The sequence below is a fragment of the Mastomys coucha genome, unplaced genomic scaffold (assembly GCF_008632895.1).
Source record: "Mastomys coucha isolate ucsf_1 unplaced genomic scaffold, UCSF_Mcou_1 pScaffold21, whole genome shotgun sequence".
Lineage (NCBI taxonomy): Eukaryota > Metazoa > Chordata > Mammalia > Rodentia > Muridae > Mastomys > Mastomys coucha.
In genome coordinates this window covers 10,292,929-10,320,201 of record NW_022196904.1, presented here as the reverse complement: position 1 = coordinate 10,320,201, position 27,273 = coordinate 10,292,929, and the positions used below count along the sequence as shown (strand labels likewise).

At 37.6% G+C, this 27,273-nt stretch overlaps 1 protein-coding gene across 1 annotated transcript; it reads left to right on the top strand.

The window, feature by feature from the left end:
* The first annotated feature begins 3,615 nt into the window (after window positions 1–3,615).
* On the top strand, window positions 3,616–26,131 carry LOC116100372 (binder of sperm protein homolog 2). Its single transcript, XM_031384182.1, has 5 exons — window positions 3,616–3,695; window positions 19,034–19,066; window positions 24,136–24,276; window positions 24,479–24,626; window positions 26,007–26,131. Exons 1-5 carry the CDS (start codon window positions 3,638–3,640, stop codon window positions 26,011–26,013), a joined length of 387 nt encoding a protein of 128 aa, XP_031240042.1. The 5' UTR covers window positions 3,616–3,637; the 3' UTR covers window positions 26,014–26,131.
* Window positions 26,132–27,273: the final 1,142 nt, after the last annotated feature.

Genomic DNA, 27,273 nt, shown 5'->3' with positions numbered 1-27,273 from the left:
TATTTTTATAATATTTTATAAATTTTAAGGAATACAACAAAAAATATATTATAGGTATTGAAGGGGGTCTATAGGAGGAGCGGTGGTACAAAAGGGGAAAAAGAATGTGATTCAATTCTATTTAATTAAAATATGTTTTTAAATGTTAACAAATCAAATAAATTGAAATCATGTAACTTTTCTGATAATGCAATAAAAGTTAAAAAAAAAGAAAAAAAAGAAATTTCAAGAATCTCAAAAAGAATATTGAACTTTGAACTTTTAAACATTGTTGAGACCTTGGTAGACTATGGGTACCTTTAAAGTTAGGCCAAGTACACTTTACATTATGTTATACCTATAAGCTTATGGGGGTATGGGAGGTGGAATGTGATGGTTTGAATAGGTATGGCCCACAGAGACTTATGTGTTTGAAAGCTTGACTCATAATCAGTAGCACTGTTAGGAGGTATAGTTTTTTTGGAGAATGTAGGGCATTGTTGGAGGGCTCTCAGATGTTTCTCTAGCATCATGTCACTTGCCTTCTTCCTATAATTCAAATCCCATTAAATGTTTTTCTTTATATGAGTTGCCATTGTCATGGTGTCTCTTCACAAAAATAAAACTCTAAGACAATAAAGAAGCCTCTTCTCTGAATCTAGCAATGTAATAGTCCACATTTAATTTATTATTTATTCATTTTAAAGATTTCCTATGAAATTGTCTCATGTCACTGAGGTAAAAATAAAGTTTTCTAGATGCGCATTGAAGAAACATAAATCTATTTAAAATACTAAGTAGGCAATTTCTTAAATCTCTACAAGGAAAAGGTACATGGTAAAGAGTAAAGAGTTCAAGTGAATGTTATTGATGCTTTAGTGGTTCTTTTTAACACTCTAAAAAGTGTCATGTGAGTACTCTAAGGAACCAAATGAGCTTAAAGACTTTGAGAAAGAAAAGAGATTTCATTCCAGACTCTACATAGAAACATACACTCACAATGCTTAACTCTTCATTTATTCTCCCCTAGGATATATATTATAATGTAGCTTCAAGTATTAAAATAAGTATCATCATCTTGAGAATTTAGAAAAAGAGGCTAGTGTATTATTGTAACAGTATCTGGAGTCAATGGAAGCTGAGTGGCAGGAGTAATTTGTCAAGGAATAAAAGTTTAAGTTACATTATCATGTACTGTATTAATTTGTTTCAATACTATGATAAAATACTATGACTAAAAGTACACTACAGGAGATAGGAGTTTGTTGTAACTTATACTTTGGAAAAGAATACAATCCAACATGAGAATAACGCATAGCATCAGGAGGAGCATGAGCCCAGTTTGGAAATAAGGCACAGAGATTACATTGCCTCTACAGACAGGAAGCAGAGACAAAGAATAGGAAGTGGAGCCACACTGTAAAACTTAAAATCCTGTCTGCAGTGATGTTTTCTCCAGTAAGACTACACTCTCTAAGGATTCCATAACTGCCTCAAAAGGGTCACCACTTGGGAACTAAGTTTACCAATGCAAGGTTCTATAGGTGACATTTCTCATTCATACCATATTCTGTCCCTGGCCAGCATAGGCTCATGCCACCTCATAACACAAAATTACATTTAGCTCAAATTCGAAGTAGCTGCAGTCCTTAATATTCTTTCAAATGTCCCCATACATGTCTGAGATGATAGCTTTGCCAATACAAAGCTATTGGCAGGCTGGTGAATGCATATTCTATAAGTATTGAAATGCCACAAAATTTAACAAGGATGTAAATTACTGTTGTCAATCTACAACACTTATTTACTTTTTAAAAGTTAGAGCTCTGAACGTGGTGCATGCTTGTATTGCCACTGTTGAGAGGTAGAACTAGGAGGTTCAAGAATTCTGGGCTGTCCTCAGCTACTTGATGAGATAGCCTGGCCTCCACAAGACCTAGTCTCAAAAACAAGTGAATATTAAAGCATGGAATGATGTTTTGCATGAAGTGATTTTTAAGGAATAGAGACAATAACAGAAATATATGCATTATGAGATCATTTGAATAGATCTTGACCTCTGACTGTTATCTTCCAAGAAAGAAAAAATAGATAGACACCGCTTTTTCATTCACACATGAAAAATAACTTTTTATTATTTTACTTTGGGTGTTTCTCCATAATCTTTATATTTTCAACAAGTCTCTCTCTAACAATCATGTCTTCCATGTATGTGAACAAGAAAATATTCAAGGAGGTCAGGAACATGCTATTATTATGGTGTGTGATTAATAAACACAGATATTAACTGTCCTCTGCCCCAGATAAAGTTTTTAGAACAATCTCCACTACTTACCACTTGGTAGTTCTGTGATTTGGATATTCATCTCTATTAAATTAATGTGAATATATTTTAAACAAGTTATAGACACATCTTTTTAAATAAAGAGTAAAATGCAAATATATTGCTGTATCTATCATTTTTGTGTGTGGCATATAAAACTCAACCCTTTATATGGTCTATGTGTATCAAAATCACTGGTAATTGCCATTGACCTTAAAATGTGATATTCATATAGAAGCTTTGTGATTTAATTTCAGCTCTGCCATTTTGAAAGATTTTTACCTTGGGTAAAATTTTTCTTTTAAGATTGCTTCACTCTACCTAATACTATTGGTAAAATACCAGTCCTGGTCCTGAGAAAATCAGAAAATATTACTTTTAGTACAAGTGTCCAGAGCCCCAGGACATAACTATCCAGTTGAGCAAGAAAGGGATAATAGGTTCTTTCTGATGCTCATCACAGGTTTTACACAGGGTGAGATGTTCTGGCCTGGGATCAAAATGTCCTCTAGCATATAATATGAGGCAAATCTTTGGAGCATGCTTCACTCATTATGTATATGTTTATCATAATTTCCATAACTTCATGAATATTCAAGATCATATCTGCCTTGTCTTTGGGAAAAGTTATGACCACAGCAAAGAGAATTACAAGAATATTTTTCAACAAAGCAGGAAAAAATAATTCAAGGATCTGCTAACTCCCAGTCACAAATATCATTTTATAAATAGAGACATTGGAAAGGCCCTTTAATTCCTAGAAATATATGTTTATTGTATTGTGCTGGTTCTGATTTGAGATTGTGCTATGATGGGAAAATCATAATAAAAAAAAACACCCATTTCTCTCCCAAATTAGGTTCCAAATGTAAAATCAACTTTCTAGAGTTACTAGGGTGGCAATGTTTAAAAAGAAAATAAATTTTGTCTTCTGAGTTGCTATTTCCTGGTTTTCTATACATACAGAACAAGTTCTGTAACTGCATAAAGTCAATGATTTCAAAAGAATAGATGGGTATCACTTAACTATTTTATCTCTTAAAGAGAAAAAGACAGAGATCACACATCAATAACAAAGTTGAAAAGTTTTCAGATTGGCTGTCATGTTACCAAAACCAAAACCTCCCCAAAAGACAACACTGAAAAAATGACACCATAGAACATTCTAAGGTAGATGTTTCTAATATCATGAATCACTCTATGAAATTTAGGACAAGGAATTCACTGAAGAGGAAGTGTGTGAGAGCAGAAAGAGTAGGAGGAGCAGAAAGAGAGAGTATAAAGTCAGATGCAAGTTTTGCTCCTGTGTGTGCTATCTGCAGGCAACTGGAAGTGATGAGCCATCTTGTGGGCTGGGTGTTGCTAGCTGTCTGCACATATAAGTTCAATGCAGGTGAGGTGAAAAAGAGGGGGTGAGGGTTATAGAAGGAGAGTGCAGCAGAAGTGGGAATTGAGAATAGCTGGAGACAACTCTCTCTGATAGCTTTTCAATCAAGCCAATCAAGAGCAGAGAGCCATAGATTCTACTGGTGTTCTTTACCTCCTTTGTTGAGTGAACACTGAACAGGTGACTTTACCTATAGAGGAGCTTGGTCTCAGCATATATACAGCAACAAAAGTTTTCATGAGAGAGGGGGAATATAATTATTGATTTAGAAACTTCTACAAGGTCTGTTGTTAAAAACTAAGGTCTAAAATAGTGTATGAGATTAACTAGTCTTTGCATTATGATAATTAATGCCCTTTTAGCTGGCTGTTCACTGACAGTCTCTGTAAGTTTCGAACACACATGACATTCTCAAGTGCTCTTACATATTGTCTTGCCGTATCAGTCTGAGTAAGTTCTCTGAGGTTATTATTATGTTCACATCCAGTAGAAAAATAGCCTGGCTACTGGATTCTTTTGATTAATTATAAGGTTAGTATGCAATATAATGGATTTTGTTAGCTACATAGTTTCTCTAATGTGAATTTGTATACTATGAGATATAAATTATGAAGCATTTAAGAGATAGCCATAAAGAATTACAGAGATGGAAATGGAGAGAAGCCTGAGGAAAAGAAGGTCCAGTGACAGGCAAAAAAAGAGGGATCCAGCGCAAGGGGAGGTCCCAAGGCCTGACACTGTTACTAAGACTATGGAGTGCTCATAAAAAATGGACCTAGCATGACCAAACCCCAGAAGACTCAATTGGCAGCTAAAAGAGTTGGAGGCATATATTTACACCCAAACAATGGACAGACCCAGCTGACCCCTGTTGTTGAATTAGGGAAAGTCTGAAAGAAGCTGAGAAGGAGGGCTATCCTGTAGGAGGACCAGCAGGATAATCTGGACCACTGAGATTTCTCAAACACTGGACTACCAAATAGGCAGCATATACCAGCTGATATGAAGCTACCAACACTCATATAACAGAGGACTGCTGGGTCTGTGTTCATTCAGAGATGATGCACCTAATCCTCAAGAGATTGGAGACACCAGAGAGTTTAGAGGTCAGGTGGTGGTAGGGGGTGGTGACATCCACGTGGAGACAGGAGAATGGTGAGGAGGTATGGGATGTGGAACAGTAGGAGGGTGGACGTGGAGGGGAGGAATAAAATATGGAGTGTAAAATAAATAAATGAATAAATAAATAAATAAATAAATATTTTTAAAAAAATAACACAAAAAACTATGGAGCATTTAAATACCACAATTTATTGTATGTATAAGTATTATGAAGTATAAAATTAGTTATATAATATGACAAATGTCTATCACTCTCAACATAAGCTCATAAGAGTTATTATTTTTTCTGTATACTCACTATGGATTTTTCATACATACTTTGGTTTTCTCCATGTTCTTCCACCACCAGCATCCTGTGTCCCACTGCTCTCTTCTGTAAATTTCCTTCCTCTCCCCAATAAATGTCTTTATGATTTCATGTCATACAATAATCTGGGAGAGGATTAATTATGCCTATCAACTTAACAGGATCTACTATCACATAGAGGACAAGCCTATTATAGATGATTCTGTGATGATTTATCTTGATTGCATTAGTTTCTAGGCACACTTGTGAAAAGTTATCTTGATTAGATTAATTGAAACAGAAGGATACACCCTTAAAGTACCTGGCACCAAATTCTTGACTTGGGTAAAGACTGTATAAAATGAAAAGATAGTTAAGAACAACTATTCATCTCCATCTGTTTCAAAATTCTAGCTCTAGTGTGACCAATATAATATATAGATGTGAGCATATATACATATACTCCCACATGTGAGAAAAATTACATTATTTGTTTTTGGAATGTAGGATTGCTTAATCCATTTGACTGCAAGTGTAATAATTTCAGAACCACAACTGTACCCAAAGGATACATACATACTCATACAGAAATGCTCTATCAATCACAATTTTCCAGCAGATGTCTGCTGAATTTTGAGTTGGCATCAGCCTGGTTATGAAGCACTGGAAACAATTCTAATTCCAATTTATCTGAAAATTCTCCTTATTTTTGACTTCACTTTGCCCCTTTCCCCAAGTTCCTTACATATGGCTAACATTTGCTATGACACCAGTGATCTCATTGCAGCATTCTGCTAATCCCTGATAAATGCCATTATCTCTCAGTCAATATTTTCTCAGTTGAAAGCTGTTGAACAATAATAAGTAGGTAGAATCTGAATTGTATTTAATATTGTAGATGATTCTGACTTACTATAAAGAACATATTTGGAAAAGAGCTCTCATATAAGAAGAGAACATCCTGGCTTTCTTTGTTTTTCATTGGATATTTTCTTCATTTACATTTCAAATGTTATCCCCTTTCCAATTTTCCCATCTGCACGCCCCCTATTTAATCCCCCATGACCTACCTACTCCTCTCATCTCCTCTACACTAGGGCCTCAAGCCTTCACAGGACCAAGGGCCTTCCCTCCCAATGATGGCCAAATAAAGACCCTTCATCTCCCTCAGTCCTTCCCTTAGCCCCTCCATTGGGGTCTATGTGTTCAGACAGATGGTGGACTGTGAGCATTCACATCTGTATTGGTCAACATCTGGCAGAGCCTCTCAGAAGACAGCTATATGAGGTTCCTGCTAGCAAACATTTCTTGGCATCTGCAATAGTATCTGGGCTTGATGTCTGCATGTGGGATGTATTCCCAGGTGGGGTAATCTCTGAATGGTCTTCCCTTCAGTCTCTGTTCCACTTTTTTCCCTGTATTTTCTTTATACAGGAGCAATTCTGGGTTAAAATTTTGGAGATCGGTGGATGGCCCCATTCCTCAACTGAGAGGCCATACAAAACCTCTGAATTTGGTCTCAAAAGGTTCTCTCTCCCTTTTGTGAAGTATACCAGCTAATGTCATTCCTAGGAGTTTCTGGGAGGCTCTTGCTTTCCTGGCATCTAGGACTTTCTGGTTACTATCCCTAGTTCCCCATCTCCCATTGCTATACAGGTCAGTTTCCTGACCCTCTGTACATCCCTTCCATCTCCTCCCATACCCAATTCTTCTCCTCTTTTCCACTCCCCCCTCTTCTCTCCCTCCAAAATCCTCCTCATGCTCTACATTCCTTAATTATTTTGTTCCCCCTTCTAAGTAGAACTAAAGCATCCATTCTTTGGTCTTCTTCTTGAGATTCATGTGGACCAGAAGTTGTATCATGAGTATTCCAAGTTCTTTGCCTAATATCCACTTATCAGTGAGTACATACCATGTGGGTTCTTTTGTGAAAGAGTTACCTTACTCAGAATGATATTTTCTAGATCCATCCATTTGTCTGCGAATTTCATGAAATCATTGTTTTTAATAGCTGAGTAGTATTCCATCATGCAAATATACCACATTTTCTGTATCCATTCCTCTCCTGAGGGACATCTGGGTTGTTTCCAGATTCTGTCTAGTATAAATTTGGCTACTATGACCATAGTGGAGCATGTGTTCTTATTACATGTTGAAGCACCTTCTAAATATATGTACAGAAGTGGTATAGCTGGGTCCTCAGGTAGTACTATGTCAAATTTTGTGAGGAACCACCAGACTGATTTCCAGAGGGTTTGTACTAGGTTACAATCCTAACTGCAATGAAAGAGTGTTCCTCTTTCTCCACATCTTCACCAATATCTAGTGTCACCTGAGTTTTTCATCTTAGCCATTCTGACTAGTGTGAAGTGGAATCTCAGGGTTGTTTTGATTTGCATTTCCCTGATGAATAAGGATATTGAACAATTCTTTAGGTGCTTCTCAGCCATTTGGTATTCCTCAGTTGAGAATTCTTTATTTAACTCTGTACCCCATTTTTAATAGGGTTATTTGGTTCTCTGCAGTCTAACTTCTTGGATTCTTTTTATATATTGGATATTAGCCCTCATTCCGACATAGGATGGATAAAGGTCTTTTCCCAATCTGTTGGTTGCCATTTTGTGCTATTTAAAGTGTCCTTTGTCTTACAGAAGCTTTGCAGTTTTATCAGGTCCCATTTGTTGATTCTTTATCTTAGAGCATAAGCCAATAATTGGTGTTCTGTTCAGGAAATTTTCCCCTGTGTCCATGTGCTAGAGGTCCTTTCCCACTTACTTTTCTATTAATTTCACTTTACCTGATTTTATGTGACAGTCCTTGATCCACTTAGACTTGAGCTTTGTACAGAGAGATAAGAATGGATCAATTTGAGGAACTCTGCGACCCAGTGGTATTGTTTGTTTCTGGTCTGTCTTGGCCAGTACTTGGAGCAGACCTTGGGCAAAAATTTTGGAGCCAGTCCCACAACACCCAGAGGAAGCTCCACTACCAGGAATTCTAACAGGGCCAGGATCAGAGGATCTGAGGTGAGGAAGACAATATATCTGTCACAACACTGGGAGTAACTGTGAGCAGAAAGACCCAGGCACACAGGAACTTCACCAGTCTAGAGGCATGGGTTCCTTCCAGTCTGTCTAGGCTGGTGCCCTGAGCAGAACTTGGGGGAAAATTTTGAAACCAGTCTCACAACACCCAGAGGAAGCTCCATTCATTGCCACTCTCTAACAGGCCCAGGATCACAGAATCACAGGATCACAGGATCACAGAGACAGCTTGACTCTGAGGAGTTCTGACACAACCAGGATCACAGGAAGGACAGACACCAGTCAGATTTAGCCAAGGCAGGTAGCACTAGATATACCAGATGACTGGAGGCAAGTGAAAGAACATACGCAACAGAAACAAAGGTTACATGGCATCATCAGAACAAAATTCTGCCACCATAGCAAGTCCTTGAAAAACAAAATTCAGATCTAAAAATCACTTCTCACGATGATTAGACAGGACTTTAAGAAGGACATAAATAACTCCCTCAAAGAAATACAGGAGAACACAGGTAAACAGCTAGAAGCCCTTAAAGAGGAAACACAAAAATCCTTTAAAGAATTACAGGAAAACAGAAACAGGTGAAGGAAATGAACAAAACCATCCAGGAACTAAAAATGGAAGTAGAAACAGTTAAGAAATCACAAAGAGAGACAACCCTGGAGATAGAAAACCTAGGAAAGAAATCAGGAGTCGTAGATGCAAGTATCATCAACAGAGTACAAGAAATAGAAGAGAGAATCTCAGGGGCAGAAGACACCATAGAAAACATTGACACAACAGTCAAAGAAAATGCAAAAAGCAAAAAACTCCTAACCCAAAACATCTAGGAAATGCAGGACACAATGGGAAGACCAAACCTAAGAATAATATGTATAGAAGAGAGTGAAGGCTCCCAACTTAAAGTGCCAATAAATATCTTCTACAAAATTATAGAAGAACACTTTCCTAACCTTAAGAAAGAGATGCCCATGAATATACAAGAAGTCTACAGAACTCTAAATAGACTGGACCAGAAAAGAAATTCCTCCCATCACATATTAATCAAAACTCCAAAAGCATTAAGCAAAGAAAGAATTTTAAAAGCAGTAAGGGAAAAAGGTCAAGTAACATATAAAGGCAGAACTATCAGAATTATGGCAGAATTCTCTCCAGAGACTATGAAAGCTAGAAGATCCTGGGCAGATGTCATACAGACCTTACAAGAATACAAATGCTAGCCCACGCTACCATACCCAGCAAAATTTTCAATTACCATAGATGGAGAAAACAAGATACTGCATGAAAAAACCAAATTTACACAATATCTTTCCACAAATCCAGCCATACAAAGAATAATAGATGGAAAACAGCAACATAAGGAGTGAAACTACACCCTAGAAGAAGCAAGAAAGTAATCTTTGAACAAACCCACACAAACCTAATTCCACCTCTAACAACAAAAACAACAGAAAGTAACAATTACTTTTTCTAAATATCTTAATATGAAAATTAATATTACCAACATATCCTAATCAATTGAAATCTAAAAATATGAGGAATTAGAAATTTGTTGTCTGTCATCCAGTGGTCTCTTTAATTTGGTAATTGGAGAAAAAGGTCCAATACTCTACAATCCATATACACTTTCTGCTTGTTTGTACATGAAAGTGTCTTGCTGTGTACCACAAAATGGTCTTGAAATCGGACTTCTATCTCAAACTCTCTATTAACATGATTGTTTATTTCATGTTTTTACACTATACTATGTTGTTCAGAACAGTGTACATATTTTAAAAATATTTATATAGCCAAAAGAAACATAGACAATTAACTTGGAAGGTGGCTTTTAAGAGAACAACAAGGAATGAGACTGAATGCTTTTGCTTGATGATTGCATCTATTGTACCAAGTTTGAAGAAGAGGACCTTATAAGTTACTCTTTCTCTAAGATGAATGCTTTTCAAAATCATCACAGCCAATGAACCAGATCCGTACCCTCACTTAATGTCTCTGCCACCCTGCAAGCAGAATCATTGTTCATTGAAACAGTTGGTGAATGACTTCATGGATAGACCAGCTTAATACACACACCATTTCTTTCTTTTATTTTTTTGGTATCTGAGTGTATTTGCACCAAGTGAAAATCAGGTTTATATAGTATACAGAAACAGAGCAAATGTCAGGAATCATGTAGGCAGGTAGTGGTTACATCAAAGTAAGTAAGATCAAACAGCCAGGTGTAAATGATTCCTTGGGAAGAGCAATAGTGCTCTTCCCTGCTGGGCTATCTTGGCATCCCTAAGCAAATTTTCTTGATCTGAAGCAGGTAAGCACCAGGAGGTCCCATTCTAGCAGCTCCTAGGAATGGTTTGGCTTGTACTGCAAACATAAGTTCAGGAAACTTTTCAACTACTCTCTAGTTTGCAAAGCAATTCTGCCTTGCACACACCATTTCTTAAATGAATGCAACCTGTTCTCTGTGGGCTGAGAATGAAGACAATCACTCAAGTCAAATAGCTTTGACCATAGCAGGAAATCTGTATCCAAAAATCATGCCTATAATTCATTCCTTGGCACAGCAGAACTGTCAACTCTCAGCTTAGCTATGATGGAGGTAAAATCCTTTGATGATGTGAGGGTCATTATTACAATGAACTCCAATGTCTAAAAATTGTCTTATTTTGGGCTTGTACCACAGTAAGAGCCAAGATTTTAAGCTCTACTAAAAACAAAACAAACAAACAAACAAAAGACTTTATCTACTTATGTTCATTTAAAAAAATGCCAGTAGTGATGTATTATTTTAAAATATACAGTTAATATGTTTGGAGTTATTTAAAATTTATATTGAGAGAAATGTATGTATTTTCAGTATTGATGTAGAAAAACATCTACATAATACTGTTCAATTGATTGTTATGTCAAACAATTTTATAATACTCATTCTTATTGCAAGATTTTATAAATTTTAAAGAATATGACAAAAGAAAAAAATGAAAGGTATTGCAGGTATTGATGGGAGGAGTTGAGATACAAAAGAGAAAGAAGAATGTGATGTAATTCTATTTACTTATGTAATAATTGGTGTGGATAATCCCACTCTTGAAGAACCAAGGAGAACGCTTGCAAAAGCATGAGGTTAATTTATTAATTGAAACTGGTATACCAGGGTCAACTCTGTAATGGAGACCAGAGCTACCCTGAGGAAACAAGGCTCTAAGCTTTTATACCATTTCAGAACAGAGTTTTACAACTTACAAACTTACAATTTACAATATGGGCTAGTTACAATTATCTTGTTCATTGTTCTTTAGTTTCTATTGGGATGTCTCTTGGAAACTTGCATTCCTTGAGGATGGGTGTTTGCTCCATAAACTCTTCTAAAAAACCCCTTTGTCTTAAGGATAAGTGGACTTCCTTGCTGTCTGGTATCTTTATGGGGTATCTCCGTTTTCTACATTTCTACACTTAAAATATGTTTTTAAATGTTAACAAATTCAGATATATTGAAATCATGTATCTTTTCTGATTATAATGCAATAATACTTAAATCAATAAAAAAAAAATAATAGATCAATTTGAGCCAGACAGTGGTGGTGCATGCTTTTAATCCCAGCACTTGAGAGGCAGAGGGAGGAAGATTTGTGAATTAGATGCCAGCCTGGTCTACAGAGTAAGTTCCAGACAGCCAAGACTACACAGAGAAACCCTCTCTCGAAAAAACAAACAAACAAACAAGAATGGATCAATTTGCATTCTTCTACATATTAACTGCCACTTAAACCAGCACAATTTGTTGAAAATGCTGTCTTTTCTTCCACTGGATGGTTTTAGTTCCTTTGTCAAAGATAAAGTGACCACAGGTATGTAGGTTCATTTCTAGTTCTTCAGTTCTATTCCATTGATACACCCGCCTGTCACTGTACCAATTCCATGCAGTTTTTTATCATGATTGCGCTGTAATGCAGCCTGAGTTCAAGGATGCTGATTCCCCCAGAAGTTCTTTTATTGTTGAGAATAATTTTTGAAATCTTGGTGGGATTTTTTATTCCCAAATGAATTTGAGAATTGCTCTTTCTTTTTTTTATTAGATGTTTTCTTATTTACAATATCTCCTTTCCAAGGTTCTCTTCCAAAAAAAAAAAAAGAAAAAAAAACCCAACAACAACAAAAACTAAAAGAACCCACTGTTCGTTTCCCCCTTCCCTGCTCACCATCCCACCCTTTCCTGCTTACTGGCCCTGGAATTCCCCCTACACTGGGGCATAGAACCTTTACAGGGCCAAGGTTCTCTCCTCCCATTGATGACCACTTGGCCATCCTCTGCTATAAGCATGCTGCTGGAGCCATGAATCCCCCCATGTGTACTATATGGTTGGAGTTTTAGTCCCGGGGAGCTGTGAAGGTGCTAGTTAGTTCATAGACTCTACTAAGCAAGTAAAAGATCCATTTGACAAAAACTTCAAGTCTCTGAAGAAGGAAATTGAAGAAGATCTCAGAAAATGGAAAGATCTCCCATGCTCATGGATTGGCGGGATTAATATAGTAAAAATGTCTATCTTGCCGAAGGCAATCTACAGATTCAATGCAATCCCCATCAAAATTCCAACTCAATTCTTCACAGACTTAGAAAGAGCAATTTGCAACGTCATCTGGAATAACATAAGACCCAGGATAGCCAAAACTATTCTCAACAATAAAGTAACCTCTGGTGGAATCACCATCCCAGATCTCAAACAATTGTAATAAAAACTGCATGGTATTGGTACAGTGAGAGGAAGATAGATCAATGGAATAGAATTGAAGACCCAGAAATGAACCTACAAACCTATGGCCACTTGATCTTTGACAAAGGAGAATTACTCTTTCTAAATCTATGAGAAATCCAGTTGGAATTTTAATGGGGATTACACTGAATCTGTAGATTGAATTTGACAATATGGAGATTTTTACTCTTTAATCCTGCCAATCAGTGAGCATGGGAGATCTTTTCATCTTTTGAGGTCTTCTTTGATTTCTTTCTTCAGAATCTTGAATTTCTTGTCATACAGATCTTTCACTTGTTTGGTTAGAGACATACCAAGATATTTTATATTGTTTGTGACTATTGTGAAGGGTGTCATTTTGCTAATTTCTTTCTCAACCTGTTTATGCTTTGTGTATAGGAAGGCTACGGATTTGTTTGATTTAACTTCATATCTGGCCACTTTGCTGAAGTTGTTTATCAGCTGTAGGAGTTCTCTTGTGGAGTTTTTGGAGTCACTTAAGTATACTATCATGTCATCTGCAAATAGTGATAGTCTGACTTCTTCTTTTACAATTTTATCCCTTTGACCTCCTTCTGTTGTCTAATTGTTTTAGCTAGAACTTCAAGTACTATATTGAATAGGTAGGGAGAGAGAGGGCAGCCTTGTCTAGTCCCTGATTTTAGTGAGATTGCTTCAAGTTTCTCTCCATTTAGTTTGATGTTGGCTACTGGCTTGCTGTATATTGTTTTACTATGTTTATTTATGGGCCTTGAATTCCAGATTTTCCATGACTTTTAACATGAGGGGATGTTGAATTTTGTCAAATAATTTCTCAACATCTAATGAAATGATTGTGCTTTTTTCTTTGAGTATGTTTCTGTTAGTGGATAACACTGAAGGATTTTGATATATATTGAACCATCCCTATATCCCTGGGATGAAGCCAACTTGATCATGGTGAATGGTCATTTTGATGTGTCCTTGGATTCATTTTGTGGGAATTTTGTTGAGTATTTGTGCTTCTATATTCATAAGGGAAAATGGCCTGAAGTTCTCTTTCTTTGTTGGATATTTGTATGGTTCTGGTATCAATGTAACTGTGGCTTCATACAATGAATGGGGTAGTGTTCCTTATGTTTTTATTTTGTAGAATAATTTGAAGAGTAGTGGTATTAAGTCTTCTTTGAAGACTAAAGTCATTTGCTCTTGGGCTTTATTTTTTGAGTTGGGAGACTTTTAATGACTGTTTCTACTTCTTTAGGTGTTATAAGAATGTTTAGATGGTTTATCTGATTCTGATTTAAATTTAGTACCTGGTATCTGTCTAGAAAATATTCCATTTCATCCAGATTTTCCAGTTTTGTTGAGTATATGCTTTTGTAGTAGGATTTGGTGATTTTTTTGAATTTCCTTAGTTTTGTTGTTGTATGTCCCATTTTATTTCTTATTTTGTTAATTTATATACTGTCTCTGTGCCCTCTGGGTAGTCTGGCTAATGGTTTATCTATCTTGTTTATTTTCTTGAAGAACCAGATTCTGTTATTGTTGATTCTTTATATAGTTCTTTTTGTTTCTATTTGGTTGATTTCAGCCCTGAGTTTGATGATTTCCTGCTGTCTACTCCTACGGGGTGGAGTGTATTTGCTTTTTTTGTTCTAGAGTTTTCAAGTGTGCTGTTAATCTGATAGTGTATGCACTTTCCAGTTTCTTTTTGGAGGCACTCAGTGCTATGAGTTTTCCTCTTAGCACTGCATTCATTGTGTCCCTTAAGATTGGGTATGTTGTGCCTTCTTTTTCATTAAATTCTAAAAAGTCTTTAATTTCTTATTTTCTTCCTTGACCAAGTTATCATTGAATAGGGCATTGTTCAACTTAGGTGTATATTTTGACTTTCTGGGTGTTGTTGTTGTTGTTATTGTTGTTGCTGTTGCTGCTGTTGTTGTTATTGAAGACTAGCCTTAGTCCATGGGGATCTGAAAGGATGCATGGGGTTATTTCAATCATCTTGTAACTGTTGAGACCTGTTTTGTGACCAATAATATGGTCAGTTTTGGAGAAGATACCATGAGGTGCATAGATATATGTTAAAATGCTTTGATTCTGAGGGTACTAGTTAGTTCATATTGTTGTTCATCCTAAGGGACTGCAACCCCCTCAGCTCCATTAGTCCTTTCTCTAACTCCTTCACTGGGGACCCTGTACTCAGTTCAATAGATGTCTGCGAGCCTCTACATCTGTGTTAGTCAGGTACTGTCAGAACCTCTCAGGAGATAGCTATATTTATTCTGGCTTGCCCTTCCTTCAGTCTCTGCTCCATAGTCAATCTAACTAGTACCCTCAGAGCTCCCAGGGTCTCAACCACCAACCAAGGACTGCACATGGAGGTGTCTGATGGTTCTGACAGCATGTGTATAGTAGAGGATTGCAAATTCGATCAGCAATGGGAGGAGAGGACCTCGGCCCTGTGAGGGTTCGGTGCCCCAGTGTAGGGGAATTCGAGGGCCAGAAAGTGGGAGAGGGCGGGGTGGCAGACATGGGGAAGTGGGAGGCAACAGGGGTTTGTTTTTGTTGTTTTTGTTTGTTTCTTTGTTTTTTGGAGGGGAAACTGGGAAAGGAGAAATTTACATGTAAATAAAGAAAATATCTAAAATAAAAAAAAAATGCTTTGATTCATAACTTCTGTTAGTTTCAATGTGTCTCTGTTTAGTTTCTGTTTCCATGATCTGTTCAGTGATAAGAGTGGGGTCTTGAAGTCTCCCACTATTATTGTGTGATGTGCAATGTGTGCTTTGAGCTTTAGTAAATTTCTTTTATGAATGTGGGTGTCCTTGCATTTGGAGCATAGGTATTCAGAATTAAGAATTCAGTTTGGTAGATTTTTCCTTTGACGTGTATGCAGTGTCCTTCCTTATCCTTGTTCATAATTTTTGTTGAAGGTCGATTTTATTCTATATTAGAATAGCTACTCCAGCTTGTTTATTGGGGCCATTTGCTTGGAAATTTTTCTTCAAGCCTTTTACTTTGAGGTAGTGTCTGTTCTTTTCACTGAAGAATGCTTCCTGTATTCAGCAGAGTGTTGGGTCCTGCCATGGGCCATCCAGTCTGGGCCTCCCTCAACCCATGGGGGAACCAGGGTCCTAGTCAGGTTGACAAGGCGTTGGTGGAGAAATGACAAACAGAAACAACACAAGGGAGTGTGGTATCTGAGTGCAATTTGTACAAAGTAAAAATCAAGCTTATATAGTATACAAAAACAGGGCATATAACAGAAGTCACTTAGGCAGGAGATGGTCACATCAAGGTCAGTGAGAACAAGCAGCCAAGTGCAAAGAGGAGAAACCGTGGTGTCCTTCTTCCCAGGCTATTTTGGTAGTCCCTAGATAAATTCTCTGGGTCTGTCTGAGGCAAGCAGCTGAAGGTCAAATTCTAGCAGTTCTTGGCTGCATTATAGATAATTAGTGACAGAAGCCCTAAAACTTCTCTCTGGCTAGTAAAACAATTCTGCCTTGTGTGAGACTGCTCTGATAATTAGTGCCTAACTGTTATCTCTAACTTTGGTGACACCATGTCTGGTAAGACAGCTTCTTTGTAAAGATTCCAAGCTAATTACAGTTAGGAAATCAATTAGGATTATTGAAACACTGTGGAGGCCAGGAAATAAAGTTTAATCTCAGTTTTAGCTAGTAACAAAATATTTCTTAGGGCACCTTTATGCCTGAATAAAGAAAGCACGCAGATCTCTTCACAGACTTTAGTAGATACCAATCCAGAACACATCAGAGCTAGGAGATGTCAGCGACTGAATTCTCCAGGATATTGGCTCTCTGTAAAGCATATGCCTCAGGTTCATGATCAGGTTTTTAGGCCTGACACGCAGACACAACTGAAGTAGATGAGTGCTGCATGACAGGGTCCCATTACCATATCCAGTCTGCTTGCCTGTCTTTTTCTTAGAGAATTGAGTCCATTGATGTTAAGAGTTATTAAGGAGAAGTGATTGTTGCTTCCTGTTATTTTTGTTGTTACAGGTAGAATTATGCTTATATAGCTATCTTCTTTTTGTTTATTAAAAGAAGATTATTTTCTAGGGTGTAGTTTCCCTCCTTGTGTTGATGTTTCCCATCTATTATCCTTTGTGTAGCTGGATTTGTAGAACACTATTATGTAAATTTGTTTTTGTCATGTAATATCTTGGTTTCTCCATCTATGGTAATTGAGAGTTTTGCTGGGTATAGTAGCCTGGGCTGGCATTTGTGTTCTCTTAGGGTCTGTATGACATCTGCCCAGGATCTTCTAGCTTTCATAGTCTCTGCTGAGAAATCTGCTGTAATTCTGATAGGTCTGCCTTCTTCTGTTACTTGACCTTTTTCCCTTGATGTTTTTATTAATCTTTCTTTGTTTAGTGCATTTGATGTTTTGATTATAATGTGACTGGAGGAAATCTTTTCTGGTCCAAACTATTTGGAGTTCTGTAGGCTTCTGGTATGTTTATGGGCATCTCTTTCTTTGGATTAGGGAAGTTTCCTTCTATAATTTTGTTGACGATATTTACTGGCCTTTTACATTGAGAGTCTTCACTCTATTCTATACCTATTATGCTTAGTTTGGCCTTCACATATTGTCCTGGATTTCCTGGATATTTTGTGGTAGGAGATTTTTGCAGTTTGCATTTTCTCTGACTGTTGTGTTAATGTTTTCTATGATGTTTTCTGCACCCGAGATTCTCTCTTCTATTTCTTGTATTCTGCTGATGATGCTTGCATCTATGACTCCTCATCTCTTTCCTAGGTTTTCTCACTCCAGCTTTGTCTTCCTTTGTGATTTCTTTATTGTTTTTATTTTCATTTTTAGGTCCTTGATGGTTTTGTTTAATTCTTTCACCTGTTTGGTTGTTTTCATGTACTTTCTTAAGGAACTTTTGTGTTTCCTCTTTAAGGGTTTCCACCTGTTTACCTGTATTCTGCTGTATTTCTTTAAGGGAGTTATTTATGTTCTTCTTAAAGTCCTCTATCATCATCATAAGATGTGATTTTAAATCAGGGTCTTGCTTTTCCAGTGTGTTGGGGCATCCAGGACTTGTTGTGGGGGAGAACTGTGTTCTGATGATGCCAAATAACCTTTGTTTCTGTTGCTTATGTTCTTGCCCTTGCATCTTGCCTCTGGTTATCTCTGGGGTTAGCTGGCCTGTCTGTCTCTGACTGTGGCTTGTTCCTCCTGTATGCCTGTGTGTCAGCACTTCTGGGAGACCAGTTCTCTCTGGTAGGGATTTTTGTATGGAGATCTTTGTCACAGGGTCAGCTCTGGGGTATAGACAGAAACCAAAAGGATCCTATTCCCAGCTGTTCCTTGTTTCCTGTATCCTGGTGGCTCTGGGCAGGTTCCTCTTGGGCTAGCAATTTGAGTAGAAGTGGTGGTCTTACCTGTGCTCCAAGGTGTGCCAGCACTCCTGTGAGATCATGTCTCTTCTGTCAGGACCCTTTAATGGAGTGTTGTGGCACAGGGTCAGCACTGGGGCTCAGAAGGAAACCAGAAGGATCCTGTCCCTGGCCATTCCTTGGTTCCTATGTCCCAATGACTCTGGGGTGGTCCCTCTTGAGCCAGGAATTTGAGCAGAAGTGGTGGTCTTACCTGTGCAATCAGATGTGTCAGCACTCTTGGGAGACCAGCTCTCTCCCAATGGGACCTTGGTATGGAGACCTTTGCTCTCAGATGTGTTGGCACTCCTGGGATACCTGCCCTCTCTTGGCAGGCTCTGAATATGGGGAGCTATGGCACAGGGTCAGCTCCAGGCGCATATGGAAACTGGAAGGATCCTGTCCCAGACTGCTACTCAGTTCCTGAGTCCTGAGGGTTCTGGGTGTGTCCCTCTTGGCCAGGTATTTGAGCAGAGTGGTGGTCTTACCTGTGCTCCCAGGAGTGTTAGCATTCCTGGGAGACCAGCTCTCTCCTGGCAGGGCTTGAGTATGGAATGCTGTGGCACAGGATCAGCTCCAGGCACAGACTTCCTGGCTTTTCATACCTTGATGTGACATTTCCAGGGTAGATATTCAACCCCAACTTGATACAACATTGTGGAATGTTGTTATGTATTTCACAGTTATTCTGGGTATGCAGTGTTTTGGGAGGTGGCTTACATTTTGCCCATTCATTTTGTCTTTCAGAATTGATCTCTCATTTACATCCTCCAAAACAGGGTAAGGCAACCAACGTTATTGGGCAGCATCTCAATTATCACCCCTTATAAAGCATTAGATTTGGGAAAATTCTGGTACTTTTCAGCATTATTTTCTAGCATTATTCTTCTGAAATGGCTCATAGTGATCAGACTAGATATTGAAGATCCAGGTAAGTGACAAACTCCTCCTGGTCACATAAAAAAAAAAAAACCACTCCCTTTTCCATTGGGACTAAGATAAGACAATATAGGTTTCTGCATTTTATTATTTCCTTTGTCATTGACAAATAATTATAAATGTTGAATGTATAAATGTGTGTATAATGTATGTATAAATGTTAAAAATAATATGTGGATATAGATACATATCATGGATGGTTAACTTGAGATAATTAATATAACCATCCTATTATAAACAGAAAATTTGAATGCTCAGAACATAAGCCATTATGAAGATACTTCTTATTCTAAGACCAAGAAAAAGTACATAATCAGTGGAAGTGGGTTAGTAGTTAAGAGTGAACCCTTCATCATGGAACAAAACACTGTGAAAAGGCACAGACATGCTGCTGACATGACAAAGAATATTTGTGGAGGGTATTGAGGAAATTGGAAAGATGTTTTAGACATCTTAACAAGTCAGGAAAGCAGATGATGAAAAAGGTTACAGAGTATGAATTCTAGAAATGAAGTCTCTCTCACACTTCTAATGGACCTCCATTGAAGAATTCACTTTTTTTTGAGATTTGCTGATATTTTCTGTCTTAAATAGAAAAGACAGATAGTGACACCAGCTGTACATGGATAGAAGTGAGATCATAGGGAGATGTTCTGGAGATCCTGAAAAAGCACGAGATATATTTTTTCCAGACAAAAAGAAAATATATATTGTAATTACTATCTGATGCTGTGAGTCTATGGGCTTCTTTTGGATCCAACACAATTCAAACACCACCAAGTCCCTGTAACAAAGAAGAGTTCAATTTATCAGGCCACTACTGATCTATTTGGGATGCTAAAGTTCAACTCTGAGCCAGAATGCTATACAGTCTCAAAATCCATAATCACCTGTGCCAAATTATAGTTACATATTTCACCAACCAAGTGAAATTCAGAGATAAAGGACTTTCTAAAGAACATTTCTTTCTGGTACACTTATTGCCTTCCCATCAGTTGGTTTTCTCAACTGTGACAGAGTAACATGTCCATGATTTATGTCTCAACTTGCCAACCAGGATATTACTCATCCAGGGAGGTCTTGGGCACTTAAAATTTGTTTGACTTCTATTCAAAAATATGAGTTTTATTGAAAGTGGCCTCAGTTTGGTTCCTCCTTATATTGATAAAACACTGACCTACTGAGAAAAAAATTAAGGAGAAATACCCTTCACAATAGCAACAAATAATATAAGATATCTTGTTGTAACTCTAAATAAGAAAATGAAAGACCTCTGATACAAGAATTTCAAGCCTCTGAAGAAAGAAATTGAAGAAGATATGAGGAGATAGAATGACTTCCCATGCTCATGAATCAGTAAGATTAACATAGTGTAAATGGCCATGTTACCAAAAGCAATCTATAGATTCAATACAATTCCCATCATAATTCCAACACAACCTTTTTACAGACCTTGAAAAAATTCTCAACTTCATTTGGGAAAACAAAAAACCTGGGATAGTTAAAATAATTCTGTACAATAAAAGAACTTCTAGAGGCATCACCATCCCTGATCTAAACCTGTACTACAGAAAAATAATAATAAAAACCACATGATATTGGCATAAGAATATGCTGATCAATGGAATTGAAGTGAGGACCCAGAAATAAACCCACACACCTATGGACACTTGATGTTTGACAAAAAAGCCCAAACCATACAAAGGAAAAAAGAGACTATCTTCAATAAATGGTACTGGTCTAACTATATGCCTACATATAAAACAATGAAAACAGATCCACCTTAACCATGCACAAAACACAAGTTCAAGTGGATCAAATACCTCAACGTAAAACTCAATATACTAAACCTAATAAAAGATAAAGTGGAGAGTAGCCTCGAACACATTAGTACAGGAGACATCCTCTGAAACAGAACAACAAGAGCTCAGGCACTGAGATCAACAATTAGTAAGACCATGTGAAACCAAAAGCTTCTGTAAGGCAAGCAACATTGTCAATAGGACAAAGTTATACTCTACAGAATGGGAAAAAAATCTTTACTAGGTCAAGATCTGACAGGGATAATATCCAAAATATATAAAGAATCCAAAAAATTAAATACCAACAAACCAACTAACCTAATTTAAAAATGGAATTCAAAGTTAAACAGAATTCTCAACAGAGGAGTCTTGAATGGCAAGAAGCAATTAAAAAAAATGTTCAAAGCCCATAGTCACCAGGAACTATATCAAAATGGCCCTAAGATTGCATCTTACACCAAGCAGAATAGCTAAGATCAAAACCTCAAGGGACAGCACATGTTGGTGTGGATATGAAGCAAGGAAATAACTCTTCTACTGCTGTTGGGAATGTAAATTTATACAATAATTTTGGAAATCAATGCAGTAGTTTCTCAGAAAACTGGAAATAGTTCTTCTTCAAAACTGAGTTATACTACTCTTGGGCAAATATCCAAAAGATACTCTACCATACCACAAGTACACCCACTAAACTATGTTCACAGCAGCTTTATTCATAGTAGCCAGAATCTAGAAACAACTTAAATGTCCCTCAAAGAATAGATAAAGAAAATATGGTACATTTACACAGTGAAACACTACTTAGCTTTTAAAAACAAGGACATCATGAAATTTGCTGGCAAATGAATGGAACTAGAAAATATCATCCTGAGTGAGGTAACACTGACCTAGAAAGACACATATGGTATGAAGTCACTTATAGGCATATAGTAACCATAAAGTAAAGGATAAGAAGCATGCTACAATCTATAGACCTAAAGAAGCTAAGTAACAAGGAAGGCCCAAGGGAGAATGTTTGAATGTCACTCATAAGAAAAAATAAAATAGGCATTGGAAAAGGATGGGTAGAGGAAACGATGTGAGAAGGAGGGGGAGAACATCAAGGCTGGCAATCAGATGTGGGGAGAATAGGGATTCAAGAGGGCTAGGAGAGAGAATTGAAATTGTTGGGTAGGTACATCTCTAGGATAAGCTCAAGGCCTGGATTGGGGGAGGCTCCTGGGAGCCCTAGCTGAGACTTCTAACAGTAGAGAATATGGAGCCCAGAGATGATACCTCCTGTAACCAGTCAGGACTTCCAGTGGAGGGAGAGAGACACTAACCCACTCACAAATCCTTTGACACAAAATGTGTCCTGTCTATAAGATGTTCAGGGATAAAAGTAGAGCAGAAATTGAAGAAATGGCCAACCAATGACTGTCTAACAATGAGACACACCCCATGAGAGAGAACCAACCCTTGACACTATTAATAGTACTCCCCTAAGCTTGCAGACAGGAACCTAGCACAACTGTCATCTGAGAGGTTTTACCTAGTAGCTGATGAAACAGAGACGCATATGCAAACACTAAGCAAAACACAGGGAGTCTTGTGGAAGAGTGGCAGGGGGGAAGAGGATTGTGGTGTGAAGATAACTACAAGAAGACCTAATAGAGTAAGCTAACTTGGGCTTGGGGAGGCTCACAGAGACTGAACCACTAACCAAAAAGCATGCATTAGCTGGACTTAGGCCCCTGACACTTATGTAGCAGATGTGCAGCTTGGTCTTCATTTGAGTTCCCTAACAATTGGAGCAGGGCCTGTCTCAGACTCTATTGCCTACCTTTGTATCCCTTTCCTATAGCTGGGCTGCCTCATCTAGCCTCAGTGGAGAGGATGCACTTAGTCCTGATGCAACTTGATGTGCCAGAGTAGGTTTGGGGGACCTCTTATTCTCTGAGGTCAAGAGGAAAAAGAATGGGGGAAGGAGTATGGGGAGAGGGACTGGGAGAAGAAAAAGGAGGAGCTTCAATCTGTATATTAAATAAATAAATACTGCTAACCTAAACCAACTTGGCGAAGGGGAGGTGGATTTGGCTTACACTTACAAATCACAGTCTATCATTGAAGGAAATCAGGGAAGGAACTCAAGCAGGAGCAGAAGTAGCAATAATTAAGGAACATTCCTTTCAGTCCAAAGCTCCATAGTCAGTTCACAGTACAATCAAGGAACAACACACTCAGGTCCATATTATGCAACACCCCACTTCTGGTAGCAATTTCTATTATACTTACATTTGGTTGGTGTGATAAAATACAAAAATCAACTTGAGAAGAGAAGGGAATATTTGGCTAACACTTTGCAATCACAATTCATCATTGAGGAAATCATGGCCAGGAACTGAAGCAGGGGCAGAGGAAGAAAACATGAAGGATACTGCCAACTGGTTTTCTCTTCCTTACTTGTTCATCTTAATTTCGTGTACAAAACAGACATACCTCCAAGGGAAAAGACTGCTCACAGAGAGATAGGCTTTTCTATATCAATCATTAGTCAAGAAAACACCCTAGAGATATGCCCACAGACCAATACAACAGAAACAATTCCTTGATTGGGGTTCCTTCTTCACAGATAACTCTAGTTTGTGTCAAGATGACAAAACCTAGTCAACATGGATGGTGAGAAAGATGAGAAAGAGTGTGAACTCTGACAAATGAGATCCCTCCTTGCTAAAGAACTATGAGGAAGCCAGCATCTCCAACCTGAACCCAGCTCTGGGACAAAATGAGACTTCCTTGGAGATTTTGATGATATTTTGTATCACAAGCATGAAAGGCAGCAAGTGATATCAGCTCTAGGTGTATGTGAGGATGATGAGAGAACAATTGTTATGTTGTTACCAAAATAGATGTTTCAAAGTCAAGTCCAAGCCATGCATGACAACTCAAGCTTACAATCTTGGCACTTACAAAGCTAGACAGGAATATTAACATGATCTACAAGCAGGCCCTGGCCTAAGGAGTGAGTTTGAAGTCTAACTGAGTGAGACCACCTTCAAAAACAAAGCAATTTGAAAGTCAGTTTCATATGTGATCTTATATGTATGTTAAAATTTTTCTGTTTTCCAGATATTTCTACTGATAGCTGTGTCTTTCCATTTGTCTATGCTGATGGATTCCACTACAGTTGTATCTCCATCCACAGTGACTATGATTGGTGTTCTCTTGACTCCCAATTCCAAGGAAGGTGGCGTTACTGCACAGCAGAGGGTAAGAGTCCTACAAGGCATATATCAGATGCCAGGAACCAAGAAGAGAGTAGATTGGGATTTTAGAAATAATAATATTTTCTTTTCTGCACAATTTGCAGAACAACTCAATCTGGGAGAAAAAAATGATTGACTGTTTTCTTGGCAAAGATTAATCTGAAGATAGTACTCGTAGTTCATTCTTTATTCATCTTTCTCTGCAGATCCCCCAAAGTGTATCTTCCCTTTCCAATTTAGACAAAAGTCCATTACAAGTTGTACCAAGGAGGGCTATATTTTGAATCGGAGTTGGTGTTCATTGACTGACAATTACAACAGAGATGGAAAATGGAAGCAATGTTCTCCTCACAAGTAAGACAATGGGAGAAGGTGGATCAATGCCTCATTGAGCCATGAAAGAAGGGCAAAACATTAAGTTGATTGATTAGGAGTCTGAGATCTAGGTCTCTGGGCTATGACTCAGTTACAGGGCAGAAGACACTTCCTGTAAAGTATCTCCTGTGAAGTATAACAGGCTTATCAAGCTATCTGGTGCTGGTAAAAAATATTAAGCTCTGGGTTTTGTAGCATAAACTCAGCCACAAGCAAAACAAGTGTACTGAGTCATTGGCAAGTATGACATGCTGGTGTTCTTATACATGCTGTCTAATGATTATAATCACATATGATCTTTTTGTCATTGCTGTGACAAAACACTCAAGCACAGCAATCTGACAAAGAAAGGAATGGATTGGTTTGGTTCACATTTGGATGTGGGTATACAGAACACAGTCCATCATGGCAAGGGAGGTGTAGGGGTGAGAGCATGAGATAGCTGATCACATTGTGTCTGCAGTCAGACAACAAAAAGACATATACTGGTACTCAATTGGCTTCCACCTTTCTCCATTATGTTGTCTGAGCCCTCAGTCCAAGAGCTGTTGTTGCCTACATCCAGGTGAGTTTTCCTTTCTCAGTTAACCTTTCCTGATGTGCCTGAAAGTGTGTCTCGTAGGTGGTTCCAAATCCAATCATATAACAAGGAATACGAAATAGGCATTTCATTATATATGCATTGATTTTCACATTTAAAATTTGTTTTGATTTACAAAATGAAAGTGAGATAGATATTCACTGAAACATTAAAGCAGCACATGACAAGAGAGTAAACATGAGTATTGTTTATATTCTCTCCTGAAACTCCCTCCCACAGGCATCAAGACAGCTAACAACTCAATGTGTGACGTCTTTTTCCTCCCCACACATCTACACAGATGCACAATTTTTAGGTCTTTAAAATATAACTGAGTCTGCTTTCCCCTTTGCTACTATGGCTTGATTGTCATTAAAACAGATTGTAGGATTTTCCCTGTGAATATATCAATCTCTTCCACTTCCTTGTGTGGAGGCATATCAAATCTAAGTAGTTGGAGCTTATCTACTATCCATCTGTGAGACTTTTGATTAAAGCCATCTCCCTGAACAATGACAGTGATCAGCGACTTAAATGTCTTTCAAACCATTGACTGTATGACTTGTGTTGTTATAAAAATGCAATGTATATTCAATTCTCACAATCAGAAATATGTACACTTTTCTTAGGCCACATCTCCTACCTTGTGGACTGGTGCTACGATCTCTCATTAGACAGCAAAAAATACTACTTATTAGGGAAGGAGACACAGGTGATGTTGATCTTGGGTCAGTAGGAGGAACTGAGACATTCATTCTAACATGTTTTTTTCATCTCAGTCTTTAGGTATGCTTGTGTGTTTTTGAAGACAGAAGTTTCAGATGCATCAGATGTTCCTCTAAATGCAGTTAATCCTTTATCTTTATGGAACATTCTGTAAATAAATGTCTGTTCTCTTGTCACCATTTATGTCTTGTTTTCCTAGAATGGGTGGGAAGAGACAAAGCACATTAATGATCAATTGAGAAGTTTATGACCCAGGAGAACGTCTTGCTGAGACTGGTTGCATTTTCTGAAATCATGACACAAAAGAGTATATTCTGGTAATTAAGAGACCTACATGTATTTAAATTTTCTTTTCACTGAGTGACCTCAGTGCATGAAATGCTACCCACACTCAATGTGGATTTTTCATCCTCAATTAAATTCCTATGAATATGCTCAAACCAAGTTCAAGTTTCAGGCAAGTTTGAAAAAAAAACAAAATTCTCATGATACATTTTAAGTTTTTATTGGTGGAAATAAAATAACTTAAAACTTTGAAACTCACATGATGTATAGCTAAATACATTGAGTTTAACATGTCATGGGCATTTAATATGATTAAAGTGTTGAAAAACAACAACCTCCATCAAGATCCAAAACATTTTTATTATCACAGAAGGAGGTTCTGTAGCCCCTAAGCAATAATCCCCCATGGTCTTTTCCACATCTGATCTTGACATCCTCAAAACTTTCTCTTATTGTATATTTGACAATTGTGGATATTTCCCATTACTGGAATCATACAGCATGTGACAGTTTTGCTGAATTCTTTTATTCAAACTGATGCTTTGTAGAGCTACCTAGATATTCCCACATCAGTAATTTGTTTTTTCCTATACCAAATAATATTCTGCTGGGTGGATAAACCCATGTGTTTTAATCATTAACATGTATGTCTTGAAAGTGCATAGCTGCTGTCTCACATTAGGGTAATTTTCTAAAGCTAAGCCATCCATGTGTAATTTACCTGTTTATATGATATAAATGTTTCTCATATTGCAAATTTAAAATTTTATTTCTTTCACTGGTTAAGAAAATGTTTAGAACAGTCTCATTGAATACATTGTCTATGTACACTTTTAGGCTCTCTGTACTCTTCCCATTACACCACAGATTCTTAGGAGTTTATCTGTAGAATGTATTTAAAAGTTCTTGAATTTGGACCATGCTTTTCTTATTATTCTCTCTGTATCTGTCTCTCTGTCTCTCTGCCTCTGTGTGTGTGTGTGTGTGTGTCTATGTATGTGTATATATATATATATATATATATATATATATATA